This window comes from Mesocricetus auratus, unplaced genomic scaffold (genome assembly GCF_017639785.1).
Source record: "Mesocricetus auratus isolate SY011 unplaced genomic scaffold, BCM_Maur_2.0 Super-Scaffold_4256, whole genome shotgun sequence".
Classification (NCBI taxonomy): Eukaryota; Metazoa; Chordata; class Mammalia; order Rodentia; family Cricetidae; genus Mesocricetus; species Mesocricetus auratus.
This window is the reverse complement of record NW_024429182.1, coordinates 89,223,507-89,247,535: the sequence shown is the minus strand read 5'-3', so window position 1 is coordinate 89,247,535 and position 24,029 is coordinate 89,223,507. Positions and strand designations below refer to the sequence as shown.

General features: G+C 40.8%; 1 protein-coding gene across 3 annotated transcripts; it reads right to left on the bottom strand.

Moving 5' to 3' along the window:
- On the bottom strand, positions 1-23,714 carry Tmem41b (transmembrane protein 41B). Of its 3 annotated transcripts, none has more exons than XM_005075688.4 (7): positions 23,338-23,682; positions 16,980-17,097; positions 16,237-16,365; positions 10,011-10,104; positions 8,959-9,063; positions 4,895-5,033; positions 1-1,832 (listed from the first exon to the last, which is right to left on the bottom strand). In XM_005075688.4, exons 1-7 carry the CDS (start codon positions 23,456-23,458, stop codon positions 1,663-1,665), a joined length of 876 nt encoding a protein of 291 aa, XP_005075745.1. In that variant the 5' UTR covers positions 23,459-23,682; the 3' UTR covers positions 1-1,662. The 3 variants fall into 3 exon arrangements, 2 of the variants coding, with proteins under 2 accessions (XP_005075745.1, XP_040612385.1); XM_040756451.1 differs by lacking the exon at positions 23,338-23,682 and adding an exon at positions 22,971-23,055; XR_005881213.1 differs by lacking the exons at positions 1-1,832; positions 4,895-5,033 and having other exon boundaries at positions 9,046-9,063; positions 10,011-10,111; positions 23,338-23,714.
- Between the last annotated feature and the right edge of the window lie 315 nt (positions 23,715-24,029).

Sequence of the window (24,029 nt, the reverse complement as noted above, 5' to 3'; positions counted from 1 at the left end):
TGAAAATAAACAGCAGGGTCTCTCCTGTTATTTATTTGTAAAGGCCTGATAAAAATTTATACACACACACATGCCAGGTTGTCCTCAACTCACTATGTTGCCAAATCTAACTTTGAATCTCTACATCCCAAATCTTGGGACTGCAAGCATCTTACCATGCCCAGCTTCAATATTTACACAATATTAGTAAGTTTTGTCCCAAACAGCTATGTGCTTGATTCATCTATAAAAATAAAAAAGCTTTCTTTAATTGCTCAGTCTCTCGTCAGTAAGAAAGAAAACTTTGCTAGACCTAACAATTTCACACAAAAGGACACAAGACTACACTATCAATCAATATTATTTTCCTTGTATTTGTAATACTCACATGTTAATACTGTGACAGAAAAAGATTAGTCCACATTATGCAGGAGAAACGGGCTTCAATGAACAGACTATGAAGAATAAAAAACACAAGGACTTCCCACACCGCTAAAGCAAGTGTTCAAGACACCAACTGGATCTTAAAGTGCTTTACATCACTCTCCTGGCCAGCAATGAAGGGCATACCCACAGAGCCAAAAGGAGTCTCTTCCAAGACACTGTTTTACTCCATGAGGTGAGAAAGTAAAAGCTATACAGTTGGGAAACTGTACTAATCAAGTGCTGTCTGTGCCAAACAAGAAGTCACCAAGGGAAAGGCAACAAAGCAATCCACAGATTATCATGCATAAAAGGTAATTACACAATATACTCTTTAATGAGCAGACATACTAATGAAGCAAAATTTACAGTCATTAGAACAAATAAACTAGATTTAACTACTAATGCTTCTGCCAGATGTTTCAGTATAAAATAATGTCTAAAAACTATATGCTTCGAGTACTTACTTTTAGAATCCCTTTGAGATAATAAAGACACTGTAATAAAATATTATCTGAATATACATTATCAACACCAATATGATACAGGCATATAATTCTCATTTTATATCTGTACGATGGAAATACTGTAAAACTTAGAAAAAGGATGAAAACAGATTGGCCAGAATTTAAATTATCAGACTAATCCATGATAAAAATCTATAAGGAAAACTTAAATAACTCACCCTTGGTACATTCACTAGCCTATGGAAAGTGCTGTCTGAAAAGAGAAAGAAAACAAAGCCCCCCTTTTGCTTCAAGTATTCAGTTTGTGGTCTGAATTTTTTATTTGATTTCACTGTACCTTATTTTACTTTAATACAGCGCGTTGTGGCATTGCTCAAGCTGGTCTCAAACTAGCAATCCTCTGGCCTTAAGTATCCTGACCTGATAGGATTACATATTTGTACCCAAGTTCACTATTTTAGTTATTAGTCAGACAGAAAAGAAAAAAACACTAAATTCAATTAATCATTTCAGAGTAAGAATCACAAATTAAGCTACATGAATGATGTCTCAGAGCTTCTCTTGCATAGTATTTTCTAAGATACAGCTCACAAACCTAATGACAGCGCGTCTTTCTCTCTTGCCACACAAATGCACTATTTTAACTGTCTTGTGGGATGTTTCACTTTACAAATCCTTCCTCCAGTTACTGAAGAGGTGATTTCAAAACATAAAATGGATGGATACACCTGCTAATCAATCCTGAGATGATGGTGGTGGTAGTGATGGTGGTGGTAAACAAAAACCCCGATTTTTATTCGAATTTCTGTTTTAGTTTTTTTTGGAAGATGGCTGGCAGAATAGAAAGAAGAGCCAAAATCATTAGAATAAATACGGAGTTCCAGGAAACAGCTTCCCCTGCTGTCGTAAGCTGATACAGAGTTGTTCCTGCCTTAATTGCTACAAAAGAAGGAGGTGCAACACCTAAAACAAAAAATAAAACACAGCAAGTGAGTGGCACTGGCAGCCTGTCATATGAAGTAAAAACCACCATTTTTTTTCATATGCATGCATGTTTTGCTCACATGTATGTAAGCGCACCATATATGTGTAGTGCCCATGGAGTCCAGATCCCTAGAACTAGAGCTACAGATAGGCAGGTATGAGCCTCCATATGGATACTGGGAATTGTCCCCTTTGAGTGCAACAAGTCCTCTTAACCATTGAGCCATCTCTCCAGACCCCTCCCAAACCACATTTAAAAATTAAATTTCTATGTGCATATACTGTCTTTTAGGACACAGCTATTTGCATTTTGAAGAAAGGATTAAGAAATTAAAACAGGCACGTACTTAGTTAGCAATAGGACGCCTTGGAACAATCCTAACACACACCATTCACATGAATTACATTATGTTTTGTTTTTTGTTTTTTGAGACAGGGCCTCTCTGTGTATTCCTGACTGTCCTGGAACTAGCTCTATAGACTATGCTGGCCTTGAACTCAGAGATTCATTTGCCTCTGCCTTCTGAGTGCCTGCAGTAAAGGCATGCACTACCACTATCTGCCATATGAATTACAGTTTGAAATGATAAAATTATCTGACATAGACTCAAGTATAACATGGAAGTAAAATTAATTTCAGGTGTTACTCGTTCTCATTTGTCTAGATAGCTCATTCAGTCCTATTAATAGCCCTGTGCTAATAAAATGAAATCTTTGTTATATGCACCAAGATCAAATCTCTCCCTGTTGTTCAATTTAATTTCATTTATTTTGTACAGTGTTCTGCCTGCATGTATGCTTGTACACCAGAAGGGGGCACAAGATCTCATTACAGATGGCTGTGAGCCACCATGTGGTTGCTGGGAATTGAACTCAGGACCTCTGGAAGAACAGTCAGTGCTCCCAACCTGAGCCATCTCTCCAGCCTCCTGTTGTTCAATTTAAAAAGTGCATCTTTTCATACTGAATTTAATATTCCAAAGTACAAGAAGGGCTAGTGAGATGGCTCACTAGATGGGTAGAAAACTTCAGGCTCCTTAAGTGTAGTTCCCTTAAGTAATTCAGTTTTTCATAGTCACCTCCTAAGGATAATGAAATTTTTAAAAGCCAGAAAATGAGAAAACAAATGAAAACAAAAACAAAAAAATGTTATCCAGAGAATAACTTCACAACAGTTAGTATATTTTAAAAGTCAATCATCCCTGTAATTCCTACTGCTACTAGGGAGGCTGAGGCAGGAAAGCCATTAGATATCAAGCAAGCTTTTGCCTAAGCAATCTGTCTCAAAGTAAAAGTACAATGAAAAAAAAAAGGAGGGTTGGGGCTCTAACTCAATGACAGAGTATGCGCCTAGCATACATGAAGCCCTAACTAAATTCAAGCCCACTTACTGCCAATATCCCCAACCCCCCACACACACAAAAGCACAGGTTGAACATATTATGTAGAAGAGACTTAAATTAAAATGATATGGGCTAGGGATACAACTCAATGGTAGAGTGCCAGTCAATCATGCAAAAGGACCTGGGTTCAAGCTCTACCTCCAAATCAGACACAAAAATAGTAGAAGGCAGGAAGATACTCAAAGCCTGAGTAGGCACAGCAGTGTATAATATGAAGTAAATGGAAGGACTAGAAAGATGGCTCAGTGGTTAAGAATGCTTGCTGCTCTTGCAGAAGATCAGGGTCTGTGTCCAACACCCATGTTGTGTGGGTCACCAACACCCAGAACTCCAGGTCCAGGGAGATCTGATGCCTCTGACTCCACAGGTACCTACACCTATACTCACATGCATATTCTTTCTCTCCCTAAGACACAACAAAAAACAAAAGAAAACAAACAAAAAAGTCAGAATGCATAAGTATTAAACGTTTAACAAATATCCAATACATGAAAACTCCACATGCTGAATCTAAGATACTTAAACAGCAAAGAGCACCTGTTGCTCTTCCAGAGGACCAGAGTTCAATTCCCAGTACCCATATGGCAGCTCACAACTGTCTATAACTCCTGCTCTATGAGAACCAATACCCTCACACAAACATATATGCAGGCAAAACATCAATGTATATAAAAAAAAATAAATTTAAAAAAAGGCAGAAGTTACAAATGTTGAGGTTTTTGTTTTTTGTTTTTTTGCAGTTCTGGGAATCAAGCACAGGCCCTTGTGTACAGTAGTTGGGCAAGCACTCAACTCTCCTAAATGAATTGTTATGTCCACTTATTCATTTCAAAATGTGGTGTCAATTCCTTAATGTTTGTTGATTTTGCTTCTCCTAGACTTCTAATAATACCAGTATTAAGCTGATTTCAATATTTGATTAGAATGAAAAGGAAAAATTTCAAAAACAGAAATAAATGTTTCTGTCTACTGAGACAGACAGTGTAGTTAAAAAAAAATTTCAGGCCAGATGATCGTGGCACATGCCTTTTATCCCAGCACTTGGGAGGCAGAGGCAGGCAGATCTCAGTGAGCTCAAGGCCAGCCTGGTCTACAAAGCAAGTTCCAGGATAGCCAGGACTGTTACACAGACAAAACCTGCCTTAAAAAAATAATAATAATAATCAGGCTGGAGACACACCCACAAAGTCCTTTGGAAGGCCAGAGGGCACCTGAGCCTGGTTAGCTCACCAGAGAACATGCAGTCCAGGCTCATAAGAGCTTTCTGCCAATAAACATCGTGGCCCTTAGAGCTTGTCATCTCTGATCTAACTGGCTGTAGCTGGCAAAGGAAGAAAGGGCTGCCAGGCCAGAGTTAGGATGAAAATAAAAAGTTCTCTTTGGGCTAAGGATGTAGTTGGTGGTATAGAGCTGCTGTCTCGGCATAGGCAAGTCCCAGGTTTGAGTTCTAGTAACACACACACACATTTTACATAGGTAACACAGTACAACACACTGAACTATTTATCTAGGCCAGGCTTTGTACCCAAGAGTTATATATGGTACTGGTGACTTTGCACACAGCAGGCAATCTAGGCCGCCTGGACAGTTGGACAAGCACACAATGAGCTGTCACGCAGCAGGAACCAGAGGTCTTACCTAGAAAAGTGCCAATAAAAAACACTTTCAATGGCACATTTATCACAGGAGATGTAATATTAATAAACCAATTAGGCAGAAATGGTGTGATTCTCAAAAATATAATGTAGTTAATGAGATGTTCTCTATGACGCTCTACCTGTAATTAGAAAAGAACTGGTATAAGTTAAGACCAATATTGAAAGTAAACTGCTTAATAGAAAATACCTTCAATTCTTGTTCATGATATATCACAATTTACCCAACAGAAACAATGTGTGTTTTTCTGGGTCTGTAGGTCAATGGTACAGCATTTGCCTACCATGTGCAAAGCTCAGGGTTAAATACCCAGAACCACCCCCATCCCCACATACAGAGTTAAATTTTTTTTTCCTCTTCACTGTGGGTCTCACAGATTAAAAATTAATTGTAATTTTTATGGTTATGGGGGTGGGGAGGTGATCCTAGGGACTCACTCATGCTAGCCTCCAGTTTCCAATTTTTAAAAAATTTCACATAACCTTCATCATATGTTATTATGTGAGTGAATTAAATAAGTAAACAAAATTTTATTACATATAAATACTAATTACTTATATTTCTATATAATTGGTAATTATCACTTATACAAAACAGCTATTCCAAATAAAAATACATATAAAATTAATATGCAGTATACACAATAAAAAGGATCTAGAATGAAGTGTAAACAAAGTCTAGCCACTGGATTTCAGGTGTTTTCCAAATCTTTGATCACAAACTAAAGTAAAATACAAAACTTTAACTTAATCTCTAAAACAAGGGGCTAAGAAAGGATCCCTGTATTTCCAGAGACACAATTAATTTCTTCTGATCTGTTCATAAAACTAGAATTCTCCTCCTGTTCTGGTTTAAAAGTAAAATGTCCCCCATCACCTCTAATGTATTGAAGCCTAGGTCTCTAATTTGTATAACTATCAAAGGTTATGTAAACTGGGTGGTGGGGCATAGCTGAAGGAAGTTGGCTACCTGAAGGGTGTCTTGTTTTTTGAGACAGGATTTCTCTATGTACCCTGGCTGTCCTGGAGCTCCATCTATAGACCAGGCTGGCCTCGAACTTAGAGATCTGTCCAACGCCTCCAGAGCGTCTGGGATTAAAGGAACATGCCACCATGCCCTAGCTGAAGGGTATGCTTAGAATTGTATCCTGGTTCCACACAGGATCCCTTTTGGGTTCCTCTCTGACACGAGGTGAAAAGACACTGAAACAAACATCCTCTGCTTAGTGCTCTGTCCACCACTGGCCTAGAATGAACAAAATCATGCCTGTGTTTTTCTCCAGCATTTGTCACAAAGAGTCTAATATACCAAAGAGATTATGGTAGCGTTTTCCTATGTACAGTATATTAATCACACTGCTAGTCTTTTTAGAGATCCTAACTGAAAACAGCAGTTTTCCTACTGAAATGCTTAAGAGCAGTAGACTGAAGGCTTTTTCAGTTACCCACTGACAATATGCTACATCCACACAAAACATGAAGTGACTAACTTTGGATGCTTTCATATTGGCAATGACTTCTGCTAACTAATTTGAAAACAAAACAAGGGGCTGGAGAGATAGCTAGAGGTTAAGAGCACTGGCAGCTCTTTCAGAGGTCCTAAGTTCAATTCCCAGCAACCACACAGTGGCTCTCAGTCATCTGTAATGAGATGCCCTTTTCTGGCCTGCAGCCATACTTGTAGGCAGAACAATGTATACATAATAAATAAATCTAGAAAAAAAAAGATAAACTAATGGCAAGAGTTGGAAACAGAAGGATCAGGAATTCAAGGCCAGCATAGGTTACATGACGACCTGCCTCAAAAAAGTACATTATTGTGGCTAGAAAAACAACTCAATAGTCAAGAGCACCTGCTGCTCTTCCAGAGGACCTGAGTTCAGACCACAGTACCCACATCAGGTGGCTCACAACCTGTATCTCCAACTCCAGGGGATCTGACACTACTCTGGCCTCCACAGACATGGATATACACACAAAACACACATATACACATAAATAAAAAATCTGGCCAGGTGGTGGTAGCTCAGCCTTTAATCCCAGAACTAGGGAGGCAGAGGCAGGTGAATCTCTGTGAGTTCCTGGCCAGCCAGGTATACACAGTGAGACCCCTTCTCAAAACAGTATGCAGTTCAGTGGCAGAGTGCTAGGTTTTGTATGAGAGTGTGTCTGCATCCTCAGCAGAGCACCAACAAAAGAGAAAGAGAGAAAACATAATCATGACAAGCATAATTATTTGCATTCCACTAATATTATTCCTGTCAAAAGATAATTTTTATAAATTAATTTCATACATAAAATTATCAAATACGCCTTTAATCCCAGCACTTGGGAGGCAGAGGAAGGCAGATCTCTGTGAGTTCGAGACTAGCCTGGTCTACAAGAGTTAGTTCCAGGACAGCCTCCAAAGCCACAGGGAAACCCTGTCTCGAAAAAACCAAAAAAAAAAAAAAAAAAAAAAAAAAATCAAATACAAAACTTATAGTCTATACAAATGCAAATTGTTTTCAAGGGGATTATCTACCTACTTATAACCCAAGTTATAATCCACAATTTAAAAATAAACCAGGGTACTCCACACCTATCAGCACATGAACAGCAAGCACCAACTAGACTCAGCGGAAAACACTTAGCTGGGTGGTGCTCATACACACCGTTAGTCCCAGGACTTGGGAAGCAGAGGGAGGTGGGTATCTGTGAGTACAAGGCCAGTCTGGTCTATAAAGTGAGTTCCAGGACAGCCAGGGCTGTTACACAGAAAGAAGAAAAAGGATACTGACATTACTGGGAGGGGGTGTTTTGGGAAGTTAGTCTAGAAGAGATTAAGGGGTAGAATTAGAGCGTGTAGATGATCAAAATACATTGCATACATGTATGAAATGCCATATAACAAGGTCATATCCCAAAAAACTCAAACTATGGCACTGTACGGCTCGAGAGGTCATAGGTACTAGAAGAGAACTAACTACTCTTGTCTTACTAAAAGTGTATGTTGCCAAAGGGCTTTTTTGCAGTAGGCAGCAATGCAGAGTCTTAACTGCAAAAGTACTGACAATAAGTGACTGTTGAGTGCTCAGACCTAAATGGGTCTGAAGGAACATCACAGAAGAAGGTAGCGCAAAGAATTTAAGAGATAGAGGATGGGAAGGAATACTGTGAAATGATGTCAGGAGTAACATGGCCACTGCACTCATGATTACAGCAGCTACGGTATTTTGCACAAGATTAAGCAATGTTTAATTGCACCGTAACACTCCAGCATGCATGGACAGGGATCTATTAGGTTCTACCCCTAGCTAAGGAGCTTTTGGTAGTTAGGAGCTGCTAGGAGAGAGGGGGTCATTTTTCTGAGGTGGTAGGTTACCTGTGCTCCAGTGGATGACCTACACCCACGAACATGCAGGCAACACTAATTAGACTTAGTATGTTAGGTGAGGGATGAAGAATATACTAAGGATAGAGAATATAGGAAGGATAAGTATTGAAGGAATAGCAGAGAGAAAAGTCAGACTTGGGTTGAACAAAATCAAGATACAATGTTGAAGACAGCAATGCCTAGTGCTTAGTTTGCTCTCCTTTTCATTCAGTTCAGGATTCAGCCCCTGAAATGGTGCTGACCACTTTCAGGATAGGTTTTCCCCATCTCAAATAACACACCCAAGAAAATCCTACAGGCCAATCCAATCTAGACAATTCCTCACTGAGTCTCTCTTCTCAGGATATTTTACTTGGTGTCAAGTTAACAATTTAAACTAACCATCACATGTTTTAAAATAAAGTTCTTATAGGAGTAGTGGCCCAAGACTTTATTTAATCCCTGCCTCTAGAGGCAGAGGTAGGGAGGTAATAGAGGTGAATCTGAGGCTAGTCTGGTCTACAAACTGAGGCCCACCAGGGATACATAGGAAGAAAACAGGGTATGTGTGAATATAATCAAAATAAACTGCATGAAATTCTCAAAGAACAAAATTATTATTTTTAAAATTTTTCTTACCACATTATTTTTTAAAAAATGATAAAAAAAAAAAACCAAAGCATATGCCTTACCTGCTGTGACCATTTTACTGCTTTCTCAGTTAGGTATTTGTATACAACAGGTCTTCCAACTAAATAGGAGAGCATGTAGCAGAATGAGGCACCAAGTCCAGAACACTGGAAAACATAAAGACACGTGTACTTTGTACCTTCCCATCTCATTCCTGTAGATGAATTTACTTAGTTGACCTCATTCAGGGCCAGGCAGAACAATCTAGAGAATAAGAACCTATTTGATCTAGTCCTTTCTCAAACTGTAACTCAAAACAAGATCAGTTAAAAAAAAAATTGGGCCGGGCGTTGGTGGCGCACGGCTTTAATCCCAGCACTCGGGAGGCAGAGGCAGGTGGATCTCTGTGAGTTCGAGGCCAGCCTGGTCTACAGAGCGAGTTCCAGGACAGCCTCCAAAGCCACAGAGAAACCCTGTCTTGAAAAACCAAGAAAAAAAAAATTGGTACTTGAAATTAAACTTTCTGACCATATCCAGTAATTACCGCTGTCCTTTAGTTTAAGTATAAGGAGCCTTAGCCGGATATGGTAGCATAAGCATTCCACTGTCAATGGGCAGAGGCAGGCAGAAAGTCCCGGAATAGCCAGGGCTGTTACAAAGAGAAACCCTACCTCAAACAAACAAAAAGCTCCCCTATAGCTATGCATAAAGATAGTACTTCCAGGCCAGAGACTCACTGTGTCGACCCACACTCTTAAGCCATCTGAACTGCAAAAAACAACAGGAAAGAAAGGTTATATAATCCCAAATTAGTCTGTAGTACCAAACCTTATTATTTTTTTTCGTTTGTTTGTTTTTCAAGACAGTTTGGTTTCTGTGCAACAGCATTCTCTATCCTGGAGCACGCCATGTAGGACTGGATGGCCCTGAACTCACAGAGATCACCTGCCTCTGCCTCAAAGTGTTGAGATTAAAGGAGTGTGCCACCATCACTCAAAGAAAACCAAACTCTCAACAGTTCCTTATGACAGATTTAACAGGAATCACAAGTCTGTTAATCACCCTCAATGTTCTATTTATTTTCCCAGTCTCCCAATTGATTTCATATACTTACCAAACAAACGAGGAATAAGGCTAGTGGAAAAGGATAAAGAAACCCGGAGAGAATACTGAGAAATATGGAACCTGGAATAGCAAATGTTTGCAAACTGTTAACTTCTAAGTTAAGGATTAAAACATAATGAAATGGTTTTCACAAGAAAAACTCAACATCTGAGGAAAACTACAATTCAGAAATTATGCTAGCTGGGCATTGGTGGCGCATGCCTTTAATCCCAACACTCAGGAAGCAGAGGCAGGTGGAGCTCTGTGAGTTAGAGGCCAGCCTGGTCTACAGAGTAAGTTCCAGGAGAGCCTCCAAAACAACACAGAGAAACCCTGTCTCGAAAAACCAAAAAAAAAAAATTATGCTAATAACCCCCAAAGTAGGCCAGACAGCCTCCAAGGTCACAGAGAAACCCTCCCCCCCCAAAAAGTTGTTTTTTTTTTTAAAGATTTATTTATTTATTATGAATACAACATCCTGCCTCCATGTATCCCTGCAGGCCAGAAGAGGTCACCAGATCTCATGGATGGTTGTGAGCCACCATGTGGTTGCTGGGAATTGAACTCAGGATCTCTGGAAGAGCAGTCAGTGCTCTTAACCTCTGAGCATTCTCTCCAGCCCAGAAGTTGTTTTTTTTTTTTTTTAATTTCTTCTATGTGCATTGATGTAAAGGTGTCAGATCCCCCTAGAGTTGGGAGCTACACAGTTGTGAGCTGGCATGTAGGTGCTGGGAATTGAACCTGGGTCCTCTGGAAGAACAACCAGTGCTCTTAACCGCTGAGCATCTCTCCAGCCCCACCAAAGCAATTTTCTTTCTTTTTTTTTTTTTTAAGTTATATTTATTTATTATGTACCCAGTGTTCTGGCTGCATCTATCCCGGCAGACCAAAAGAGGGCACCAGATCTCATTACAGATGGTTGTGAGTCACCATGTGGTTGCTGGGAACTGAACTGAGGACCTCTGGAAGAGCAGTCAGTGTTCTTAACCTCTGAGCCATCTCTTCCAGCCCCCAAAGTAATTTTCTATAGTGTTACTACTTCATGTTGGACTGAAACTTGCCCCAGGAACTCAGGTGGATTTTTCTACTTGTGGTATCTTATCTGCACTAAAACAAGTTGCACACTTTGGAGATTCTGGATATTAGCTTGGGGACTAGGAATACTCAACTAGTAGTAAAGGATAATGAATGCCTCTAGCACTAAGAGAGCTACACACTGACTAATACAAAATTTAAGCAAGCAAATAAACTGTTAATAATATTATGCTAAAAGGATATCAAGGACAAACACCCAAAATACACTGAGCAAAGACAAATACGGCAGCTCGGCCAAAAAAAAGTCTTCAGTAATGTCTTTTTTGTTTTGGGGTTTTTGTTTTGTTGGTTTTGAGAGTCCCATTTTGTAGTCCCTGGCTGGCTTGGAACTTTCTTTGTAGACCAGGTTAGATTCAAACTCAAGAGAACCACATGCATCTGTTCCCTAGCCTAACACGCGCTAATGTAGACTATACTAACTATGCTGTGTCTCTATGTATCATTCTCCCATTATTCCAGCCACTTAGTAACTTTGTTTTTTTGTTTTGTTTTGTTTTTCGAGACAGGGTTTCTCTGTATTGTTTTGGAGGCTGTCCTGGAACTTTCGCTGTAGACCAGGCTGGCCTTGAACTCACAGAGATCCACTTGCCTCTGCCTCCCGAGTGCTAGGATTAAAGGCATGGGCCACCACTGGGACGTAACTTTGTTTTTAATACTCATTACTCAAACATAATATATGTACTTAGTATATACTTACTACTTTCAAAAAAACTGGTTGGCCGGGCATTGGTAACTCACACCTTTAAACCCAGCACTCAGAAGGCAGAGTCAGGTGGATTCTGTGAGCTTGAGGAGAGCCTGGTCTGAATGAGTTCCAGGACAACCTCCAAAACAATGCAGAGAAACCCTGTCTCAAAAACCAAAAAACTGGTTAAATGAATGAACACTAGGATTAAAATAAGGAACTTTTAAAAGCATAGCCAAAAATAGAATAAAAGTAATAGCCAACCATAGTAGCAAACGCCAAAAAACAAACAAACATCTAGGAGGTAGATTCAGAAGGATTAAGGGTTCACTGTTATTACTGGCTACATAGCAAACTTGAATAGCAGCATAGGTTGCATGTGAACCTGCCTTAAAACACACACACCAATTTTTTTTATATAGAAGTCTGAGACACTATAGGATATATGACTACTGTTAAGACACTGATAGGTGGCAAGTCTGAGTAGAGATATGTTATGAGTATAAACTACAGAGTATATTTCAGAGAAATAGTACAAAAAGAGGAAGGGGTGGCACACACCTTTAATCTCAGCCCTGGGAAGGGAAAAGCAGGCGGATCTTTTTGAGTTGGAGCTCAGTCTGGTCTACATAGCAAGTTCCAGGTCAGTCATGGCCATATAATGAGACCCTGTCTCAAACAAAACAAAACAAAACAAAACTAACAAGCCAGGCATTGGTGGCCTACTCCTTTAGTCCCAGCACTTGGGAGGCAGAGGCAGGCGGATTTCTGTGAGTTCAAGGCCAGCCTGGTCTACAAAGTGAGTGCCAGGACAGGCTCCAAAGCTACACAGAGAATCCTTGTCTCAAAAAACAAAACAAAAAACTCAACAAAAAAAAAAAAGGAATTAAAATCCCATCAATAATATTTAGGAACTGGGCTAAAGATCAGTATGAAGCAGGTACTCAGTGAACTGGAGGCCCTTGATCATGGATTACATTTGAAATGACAAAATTATCTGACACAGAGACTACAGTACAACACAGATGTTAAATTTCAGATATTACTTTTTCTCTATGTCTAGATAGCTCACCTAGTTCTAATAGTCTTGTGCTAGTAAAATGAAATCTTTGTTATATGCACCAAGATCACATCTCTCCCTATTGTTTACTCAATTTAAAAAGCGCATCTTTCGAGACAGAGTTTGTGTAGCTTTAGAGCCCTCCCACGACCACCTTTTCATATTGAGAGTTTAGTATTCCACAGTATGAGAAGGGCTAGAGAGGTGGCTCAGTGGATAGATAGAAGCACTTGCTTTGGAGCCGAGTGACTTAAGTTTCATGCCTGGAACTAAGAAGTAGAAAGAGAAAACCAGGCTGGGTGTATAGTGGTGCACACCTTTAACCTCACTTGGGATCAGAGGCAGAAGGATCTCTGTGATTTTGAGGCCAGCCTTGTCTACATAGCAAGTTCCAAGACAGTCATGGATATGTAGCGCTTCCAGTCTTAAAAACAAAAAAATGAAAAAAACAAAAAAAAACAAAAAAAACAAAAGCTAGATGGTGGAGGGGCACTCCTTTAATCCCAGCACTTGGGAGGCAGAGGCAGGTAGATCTCATTAAGTTCGAGGCCAGCCTGGCTCACAGTTACAGGACAGCCGGGACTGTTAACAGAGAAACACTGTCTCAAAAAACCAAAACCAAAAAAAAAAAAGAGAGAAAACCAACTCCACAAAATTGTCCACTGGCCTCCACATAACATGAGCACATAAGCATACACAGTAATAAACAAAAACAAAACAAAACGGAGTATTTTAACAAAAAGGGGTTAACAAATTACAAACAAACAAAAACCTACAACAGGCTGCCAAATGGCTCACTGGGAAGTGTTTGCCATGCAATCCTGACAACCTGAATCTGATCCCACAGTCTGAGTGTACTCCCTAGGACCCATGTAACGGTGAGGGAAGAACTGGCTCTACATACAAGTGTGTGCGCACACCATAATAAAATAAAAATAAACAGCTGGAGAGATGGCTCATCAGTCAGGAGCACTAGCTGCTCTTTCAGAAGTCCCAAGTTCAATTCCAGCACACACATGATGGCTTACAAGCATCTGTAACTGTAGTCTCACAGGATCAGATGACCTCTTCTAGTGTGCAGAACAAACATCCATTACATAAAATAAATAAGCCTTTAAAATACACAAAATAAAAATTCCAACAGGTGAAATGACTACTATTTATCAAATAAATAGTACTTGTGTGTAATAAAGCTTGCTGGACTGCTTAAAATTTTAAACTAAATGCATTTTGCAATAATAAACTATAGGATACAAGTGTATGCCATATTGAGCAGCACTGATAAATTTCTTAACACTGTTTTGTAGAATTAAATAATTACCCAAGCCAAGAGACTAGTTTGAAAAACAATGATATGGGGCTAGAGACACCACTCGACAGTCAAAAAAACACTGGTGTTCTTCCAGACCCCCAGCATCCCTGTGGAGGCTTACAACAGTCTCTCACTCCAGTTCCAGGAATCCAGTGCTCTCTCTGAGGGTACCACACCTAAGACATCCCATAGGCAAACTATCCATACACAGAAAAAGCTTGAATGATAGAATAACTCATATTTGAAGATGATTACTTAAAATTTAAAGATTCATAACCTATAAAAATGATTTTAAAAAAGTATTCCAGGGGCTGGAGAGATGGCTCAGCAGTTAACAGCACTGCCCGCTCTTCAATAGGACCAGGGTTCAATTCCCACATGTCAGCACACACCTGTCTGTAACTCCAGTTTCAGGGAACCCATGGCAAAACACCAACACGTATCTTAAAATAAATAAATATTCCAAATAAGTAGAATTTTTTGCTTGTTTTCCAAGACTAGGGTTTCTCTGTGTAACAACCCTGCCTGTCCTGGAACTTGCTTTGTAGACCAGGACTTGAAATGACAGATCCATCTGCCTGCCTCTGTCTCATGTTCAAGGATTAAAGGCATGTACCAGTGGGGCATTGGTGGTCCCCGCCTTTGATCCCAGCACTCAGGAGGCAGAGCCAGGCGGATCTCTGTGAGTTCGAGACTAGCCTGGTCTACAGAGTGAGTTCCAGGACAGCCTCCAAAGCTACAGAGAAACCCTGTCTCAAAAAGCCTAAATAAATAAATAAATAAATAAATAAATAAATAAATAAATAAATAAAGGAATGTGCCACCCACGCCCAGTTAAAACAGCACTGTAGTAAGAATCTTCCCATTATCTTTTCAAAAAAATATGTTTGTTGCTGTTTTGGTTTTTGAGACAGGCTCTCTAAATCAGTGGTTCTCAACTTTCCTAATGTTTTGATCCTCTAATACAGTTACTCATGTTGTGATGACCCCCAACCACAAAATTATTGGGGGGGAGGAGACAGGGTTTCTGTGGCTTTGGAGGCTGTCCTACTTCATAACTGGAATTCTGCTATTGTTATAAATTGTAATGTAAATATCTGTTTTCTACGAAAGGGTCATTCAACCCCCAAAGGTTGAGAAACACCCCAGATGTCAGTGTGTAGACCAGACTGAAGCTGAAAGGACTCAGAGATCTGCCAGCCTCTGGCTCCAGAGTGCTGGGATAAAAGACGTGAGCCACCAATGTCCAACAGAGGTTTTTTGTTTCTTTGAGTGTTTTGTTTGTTTGTTTTTCGAAACAGGGTTTTTCTCCGTGTAGCCTTGGCTGTCCTAGAAGTCACTCTGTAGACCAGGCTGGCCACAAACTCTCAGAGATCTGCCTGCCTCTGCCTCTGGAATGCTGAGATTAAAGGCTTGCACTACAACCAGCTGACCCCAACAGAGTTTTAAAGTTTGAGAGCTCATTTCTTTCTTTCTTTCTTTTTTTTTTTTTTTTTTTTTTTTTTTGGTTTTTCGAGACAGGGTTTCTCTGTGGCTTTGGAGGCCGTCCTGGAACTAGCTTGGTAGTCCAGGCTGGTCTCGAACTCACAGAGATCCACCTGCCTCTGCCTCCCGAGTGCTGGGATTAAAGGCGTGCGCCACCAACGACCGGCTAAGAGCTCATTTCTTAATGTTAGTGCCTCACCCCTTTAATCCAGGCATGCTGGGAGGGTGCAGCACATAGATTTCTGTGAGTTCAAGACCAGTCTGAACTTGAGTTCCAGGCAAGCGAGGGCTACACATTGACATCCTGCCTCAAATTTATTTTTAAATATTAAATTAATTTGTGTGTGCTGACACTAAGTGGAATGTGTGGAGGTCAGAGAGCAACTTTCAGGAGCAGGTTTTCCCCTTCTACCATGTGGTCCTAAGAATCAAATACAGGACAGGCTTGGTTGGCAGCAATCTCCTTTACCTGCTAACCCATCTCACTGGCCTCAGTACTAACATTTTAAAAGGAAAACAGTCATTACTTAAACAGTACAATAGACCTTTAGAACCTCATCTTGAAGAAATTAGAAAACATTTTTCAGATAAAAGGATACAAAATATATGTAGCAAAATAAGCAACCAATACTTGTACATAAAAGGTGTCCTTATATTTGGAGAGAACTTTTCCTAGAGCTTTGGCATCATCCATATCTCTTGGAACCTTCATATTCACTCTTTCGTCTCTAAACAAATAAAATTGATAACGTAAAAATTTTTGGAAACCAGAATTCTATGATAAAAATCAAAGTCAAATTCAAAACATGGGAGTTTTAAACCAAAATGAGGCAATGCAATTGATATTTAATATGGACAAATTCTTATTTTTTTACATATAACAGTCTATAAACACACACATTAAAGTTCAAAATGATACAAACAAAAGATTAAAAACATTGTAATATTCGCTTTAATATTAATTTAAACATTAATAAATGAGTCACAGGTATTAACATACTAAAAACATACTTGCAGGGTAGTGGTGGTATATGCACTCGGGAGGCAGGGGCAGGCAAATCACTGAGAGTTCTAGACTAGCCTGATCTAAGAAGAGTTCTAGGACAGGGAAACCCTGTCTTGAAAACAGGAGTTTAAACTGAAGAGGAGATAAGAGAACCTGTCTAAAAAACAAAATGGCAGGAAAGTGGAAAATATGATATAACAGTGCTCACAGACTTCTATAATCTATGAGAGATGGTATTCAAGTTCTGTAATAGCAGTGCTGCTAAAGGAAATTTAGCTTTTAATTCACTTCATCTCTAATATATAGACAATTTTAGTTTCTCTGGTTTATACTTACTCACTGAGCTGAGGAAAATTTTTATATACCAAAAACATAACAAAAGCTGCACATAAGAAAATGGACACCAGTATAAGGAGTGACATTCTTGCTGACCCAGCTTCTGCACAAGGTTTGTCTGAAAGAAGAAAAAAAAGTACAATTAAAATAAATCATATTTCAAGCTAACTAATAACATCCTCAAAACCTTTCCTCCCAAAAACTGTTCATACTTTTGTCAAAAATTATGACATTAAACCAGTTACTTGACTTGTGGTAAGAACCACTCATTGGCCATCTCCCAGCATTCAGGAGGCAGAAACTTGTATAAGTGTCTTTCAATTGAAGGCCAATTTCATATATACAGTTCTAGGACAGCCAGGGCTACAGAGCAAGGACCCATCTCAAAAAAAAAAAAAAAAAAGGAAAAATTGAGGAAGATAACCTGAATTGACCTCTGGCCTCCACATGCAACCACCACCCAAACATGTACATATATACAACACACACATAATACATTACAGGCAAGTCAAATATGTAAACCCAACTCTCAGAAAGAAGAATTGTTCAAGGTCAAAGGTCAGCCTGGGATAGACAGTGCAATTATGGCTAGCCTGGGATAAACAAGACCTCTGCCTCAAGAATCAACAGCTGTGGGGCTGCAGAGGTTGGTAAAGAAGCTCAATGTTCTTCAAAGTTCTGTTCTTAGCACTTACATGATGGCTCACAACCATTCAAAATTCCAGCTCCAGGGAATCTGATGCCCTCTTCCAGCTTCCACATACACCAGAGTAAGGGGGGCATGTACATGAATGCAGACAAACAACATAAAAAGAAACCTTTGAAAACAAAAGTTTTTATGGAGCTGAGAAAATGGCTAAGCGAGTAACATGAGCAGTGAGTTCCAAAGATTCCCCAGATTCACATCCAGCCAGCCTAGCCCAAAGGGGAGCTTCACACTCAGTAAGATTCTGTCCGAAGGCAGTAGGCAGACAGCAATAAAGGAGGACATCTTTCTGTTCTGGGCTCTGTGTGTATGATTGTAAGTGCTCATACCTACCCACTCACATGCATGCACCACACAGGCAACACACAAAACAAGTTATAAAAACATCAGTACGTATTAATACCAATTGAATCAAAAAATGTAGCTTTTGTTCCTAGGACAGAAGACTAGGCAAGGTATGGTAGCACACACCTAAGAATCACAGTTATTAGGAAGCTGAGGCAGAATTGAGAGTTGAAGACAAACAAACCTAGGCTACATAAGGAGACCCTGCCTCAAAAACTGTCTCTCTGTGTCACACACACACACACACACACACACACACACACACACACACACACCTTCACACCTTGTTTCCATAAGGCTAATTGGTTTTCTCATCAAATAAAAAGTAGTCTTAGAAGTGAATAAGAAGTTCAGGCTCAGTAGCCCACACCTTTAATCCTAGAATTTCGGGAGGCAGAGGCAGCCTGGTCTACAAAGCCAGTACCAGGGCAGGCAGGACTAGACAGAGAAACACTGAAACCCTGTCTCAACAAACAAAAACAGTTTTCAATGGGCTATCATCAAAACAAAGACATGTTATACATGTAAGTACTGTTATACATGTAGTTTTATTTTTTGTTTTTGTTTACTATGCCTATTGTCTCTCAAAGACACACTATTTTAAAATCTGCAGGGCTGAGAAGATGGCTCAACAGATAAAGGCACTTGCCACCAAACCTGACAGACGACCTCAATTTCATCCCTGACGCCCACAATCAGGAAAGACTAATCAGACTCCTGCAAATTGTCCTCTGACCTCCACATATGTGCGTTTTGGCACATACACAAATGCCCTATCTACCCACCAATAAATAAGTAAATGTGAAAAAAATTTAACCTACCACCTAGAATTAACTTGTTCCAGCCCAAAGTTTTAGCTTATTTTATCAGAACAAAGTCCATGAACTCAGAGTATTTAACATATATATATATTGGCTTTTGGAGACAGGGTTTCTCTGTATGTCCTGGCTATCCTGGAACTTCCTCTGTAAACTAAGCTGTGCTTTAACCTACAGAAATCTGCTTGCCTCTGTGTCCTAAGTGCTGGAATTAAAGTCTCTTAAATGGGAATAATATGCCAGGCATTGGTGGTGCATGCCTTTAATCCCAGCACTGGGGAGGCAGAGGCAGGTGGATCTCTGTGAGTTCCAGGCCAGCCTGGTCTACCAAGCGAGTTCCAGGACAGGCTCCAAAACAATAGAGAAACCCTGTCTCCAAAAAAACAAAAAAACAAAACAAAACAAAAAGGATGGGGAAAGAGCTTTCTAACCAGTACTGTATATATGTAAATACATTTTAAGGATTTAAACAGTCTTTTGAAGTTAAAACATTTTTTTTCTGAGACTGGTTGCCCTGGGATTAAAGGCATGTGTATCAGCTTTGAAGTTAAAATTTAAATAAGGCATTTGTTATGTTATCTGAAAATTAATTTGTTTTCCCTGCACTAAGGATTCACCAGTCCTAAGTTAGGGGTCAACTGGGACAAGTTTCAGAAATGGTTAACTAGACTACAGAGCACTAACTAACCAGAGTTTTGAGTACACATCTACTTGCTACTTGTTTAGTGACTGATAGCTTCTAAGGTTTAATTAACTTGACACCTATTCTCTTCACTAAAACTAAGCTACCTCCATCTGTATCAGCCATTATTATACTCATCAACAAAGTAAAAAAAACACAGAAAAGGTGTTACTACTTTCACACATGCTAAACAGTGCTAATAACTATGATCTAATATGCTTCTGCATAATTCCAGCAAATCTAAAGGGTAGCATGCAATCTATTTATAGTTCTGAGCATAAAATTATAAATGTTGTTTTACACATAATTTCCATCTGAATCTATACCATGTATAGTACTTTTTTTTTTTTCAAGACAGGGTTTCTCTGTTATAGCTTTGGTGCCTGTCTTTTTTTTTTTTTTTTTTTTTTTTTGGTTTTTCGAGACAGGGTTTCTCTGTATTGTTTTGGAGGCTGTCCTGGAACTCGCTCTGTAGACCAGGCTGGCCTCGAACTCAGAGATCCACCTGCCTCTGCCTCCCGAGTGCTGGGATTAAAGGCATGTGGCACCACTGCCCCACCTAATATATCTTTGTACAGCTATGACAGATGGGTGTGCTTAGCTCTGGCAGTCACCATGCCTGCACTTGAAATGCATTAGCTAGGGAGCTGGGATTGACATGTGAAACCAGATTGTTTCTAACCTATATTAAAAGAAAGAAACATCAATATAAAAAAAAAAAAAAGAAATGCATTGGCTTCTAAATCTTCCAATACTACAACTATGCTCCATTAATGTTATTATCTAGTATTATACTCTTATCCAACTATCAAGCTTTCCAACTTTCTCCCAGGTCAAAGGTACTGCTTGAGAAAGAGTCGTGCTTTGTCAACCTACAAGTCCATATAGTTTCCCTGCTTCAATCTGGGAATCCTGACACATCACTCTCCTTGTACCCTGCCTCTTAGTTTAGTGAACTCCTCCAGTCTATCCCTTCTGTTCACAAAACCATTTTCCCTTGTCTTTTGTTTTGTTCTCCTTGGTTTTTCAAGACAGGATTTCTCTATATTGTTTTGGAGCCTGTCCTGGAACTAGCTCTTGTAGACCAGGCTGGTCTCAAACATGCCTCCCGAGTCCTGGGATTAAAGCCACCAATGACCAGCCTCATTTTCCCTTGTCTTATCCTTTCTTTTTGTTAAATGTTAACAGACTTCCCTCCTTCTAGATCCTGCTCTATGAACTGTCTCATTAACATCTTCAAAACAGCCTGAGCACTCAGGAGGCAGAAGCAGATGAATTAAGTTTGAGGCCACCTTGGTCTACATAGTGAGTTCCAGTTCAGTCAAGGTTACATACTTGCTTCAAAAAATAAAAATTAACCCTATCATACCTCTATGTTTTCTGGGGTTTTTTTTGTTTTGTTTTTTTGTTTTTTTTTGAGATGGTTTCATGTAGACCAGACTGGCCTCCAACTCAAAAAAGTTATCAAAGGCGATCTTAAACTCCCGAGCTTCCTGTATCTGTCTCCCAAATGTAAGCACTTGCACACATTCGTGCAAAACACACACACACACAAAACACAAAACCTCACACATAAAAGATCACTGATGGTGGCACCTGTCTTCAATCCCAGTACTGGGAAGATAGAGACAGGACTGCCAAAAAAATGGAAACCAGCCTGGTCTATTTAGTAAGACCATCTCTCATACAACAAAAAACCGTCAAGACCTGGCATATAGTGGTCCATTCTTGGGAATCACAGTACACAGAAGCTGAGGAAGAAAGATCTCCAGGTCAGCTTGGGATACATGGTGAGACTACCTGCATAATATATTCCTCACTCCAGTAGAGGGCACCAAATCTCATTCTAGAGGTTGTGAGTCACCATGTGGTTATGGGAACTGCACTCAGGTCCTCAGAAAGAGCAGCCAGTTCTCAACTGCTGAGTCATCTCTCCAGCCCCTGAGACTTTATCTTAAAAACAAACAAAAGCCATACACTAAAGTGTTACAAAATTTGTAAGAAGAATCTATCACTTAGTAGTTTTCAATCAAAGGTTATTAGAATCTTTACTTTTTTGGGGGGGGGGGGCGGAATGGCAAGTTGCTACCTACTATGAATAAAAATTGCTTTTCCAATCCTAGAAAATCAGTTGCTAACTAGTTATTAAATGGCACCACTACAGCAAAATGCTAAGTAAACTAAATCCTATCACCTAAGAGGGCCACAAAGCCAGGCTGTGGTGGCACACTCCTTTAATCCCAGCACTTGGGAGGCAGAGGTAGGTGGCTCTCTTGTGAGTTCAAGGCCAGCTTGGTCTCCAAAGCCCACAGAAAGAAACCCTGTCTTGAAAAACCAAACAAAAACAAAAAAAAAAGGGGGGGGGGAATGAAAATCTTTTGCTCCAGAGAGAGAATTCCTAACATTAAGAAAAAAAAAGAGCCCAGCATTGGTGGCGTACGCGTTTAATCCCAGCACTCGGGAGGCAGAGGCAGGTGGATCTCTGTGAGTTCAAGGCCAGCCTGGGCTACAGAGCGAGTGGCCAGGTTAGGCTCCAAAGCTACATAGAGAAACCCTGTCTCGAAAGGCCAAAATAAATAAATAAGAAAGGAAGAAAAAAGGGAGAGGATGAATTACTAATAAACAAGATTTTTTTTTAAATCTTTTTTGCCTAACAATCTAACTACATGCCAAATAGACTCACTTAAGCTCCTAGCACCCAACAAAAACCTCCATTGGTGACAGACTTCTTTGACACACATAAAGGGCGGGTGTCACACTAACCTTCAAGCCCACTCTTTCCCCCAGCTCAGAGTCGTCTTCCCTTATCCTAGATACGTATCTAAACACTTTTCCAAGAGAGAACATCTTCGAATCTCTATCCTTCGGCTTATGTATGTGTAGTTAGCAAGTCACTTGGTAAAAGAAACCACCATAAAGGAACTTGGAAAGTTCTGAGATATTATTATTATTTAGCAACTCTAAAAGGAACAACAACAACAAAAACAAACAAACCCACACAACTGAAAACTATCTCAAGCCAAATGACAATCATTAGGCTTGCCCTACCTGGATAGCACCCCTGCAAGAAACCTAGAGCTTGGATTAGTCTCTCTCCACACTTCAGTCTTCAAAACGGTGTACCCTCGACTTGAATTCGATTTGATTTGTTTATTTATGTATTTATTTATTTAGTTAGTTAGTTAGTTTAAAGACAGGGTCAGGGCTGGGTGGTGGTGGCACACTGCTTTAATCCCCACAATAGGGAGACGGAGGCAGGTGGATCCCTGTGTTCGAGGCCAGTCTGGTCTACAGAGCAAGTTCCAGTACAGCCAGTGCTATACAGAGAAACGGTCTCGAAAAATCAAAAACACAAACAAAAATCAAAGTTACAGACCAGGAGAAATGGAAGCACAGGATCTGACACTTTCAAGTGGCACCTGAAAGGACTTAATCACTACCTTAGTTTGGTTGTGACTCTGCACAAGTCATGTGCCTGCCTGGTCCTCAGTTTGTTCATCTGTAAAAGAATGCAATGAAGCCTCAAGACTCTTGAACACCTGCCTGGTAGGTAGCCTGGGTAACCAACCTCATTGTCTCTCTGCGCTTCAACAAGTCAGCGTCATCGCTTCTTTTAACTGGAGTCTATTGAGAAAGTATCTACTAGGAGTCTGACCTTCTATCGTGCGGTGCCCCCCACCGCCAAGTACACCTGTCTCCTGCTGCGGTCCTTGGGAGCTGGAAGGTCGTCTTCCCCTGCGACCTGCTGGGGTACTTGCCCCTCCGACCTTTAGTGTAGCCTCAGCACCGGCCCGCAGGTCCACTCACCCTTCAGGAGGTCTCTGCTGGCTGGAGTGTCGGAACCGCGCGTCCCCGATGACCGGTGCCCCGCCGGGGTCGAGTGCAACGCCCCCGTCTGGGTTCGCTCGGCGACTCGGCCTTTCGCCATGGCTGCCGCAGGGGGCAGAGAAGAACGCCCAGTGGTGCCGCGCCCCCTTGAATGACTGAACTCCTCTCGCAGCTTCCTACCAACACCCGGACGCCCGGCACAGCCGCTTCCGGCGCGACCCCTGGCCCGAGACAACCACGGCCGCTCTACACTCCGGGCACAACCTCCCAGTGATCCCGGGGTGGGACCCGCCTAGCACCGCCCACGAGCCTCGCGCGCTCCCGCAGGCCCAGTAACCGCGAGACAAGTCAGGGTGGGCCCCGCCTCCTCCAGGGCCCCGCCCACCTGCCTCACGCGTGCGAGGCGCATGAGCAGTCCCGATGCCAAGTCACGGGTCTGCAGCCTGCGGATCGACGTCTCAGCGCAGCTTTCGTCACGCGGAAGTGAGGCCTTGAGTACTTCAGATTCTTTGTTCCCGCAGACCGGAAGTGCCTGCGCAGGTTTAGGGGGCGCTTCCGGACTGAAGCCGGTTCCGTAGGTTCCTCTATAAATGGGGCGCCAGCGCAGTGCAGGCTGGAATCCTCGTCTGAAAATCGTGGGAAACTTAGAGCCTGAGACAAAAAACTAAGGC

Bases quoted from the DNA above. Each gene is read 5' to 3' on its own strand.
- Tmem41b (XM_005075688.4), bottom strand. From the start codon at position 23,458: ATGGCGAAAGGCCGAGTCGCCGAGCGAACCCAGACGGGGGCGTTGCAC. The intron at 17,098-23,337 runs GTGAGTGGACCT...TTCTTCTTTCAG, and splicing joins CAGCAGAGACCTCCTGAAGG to ACAAACCTTGTGCAGAAGCT. The intron at 5,034-8,958 runs GTAAGGCATATG...TTCTAATTACAG, and splicing joins CAGTAAAATGGTCACAGCAG to GTAGAGCGTCATAGAGAACA.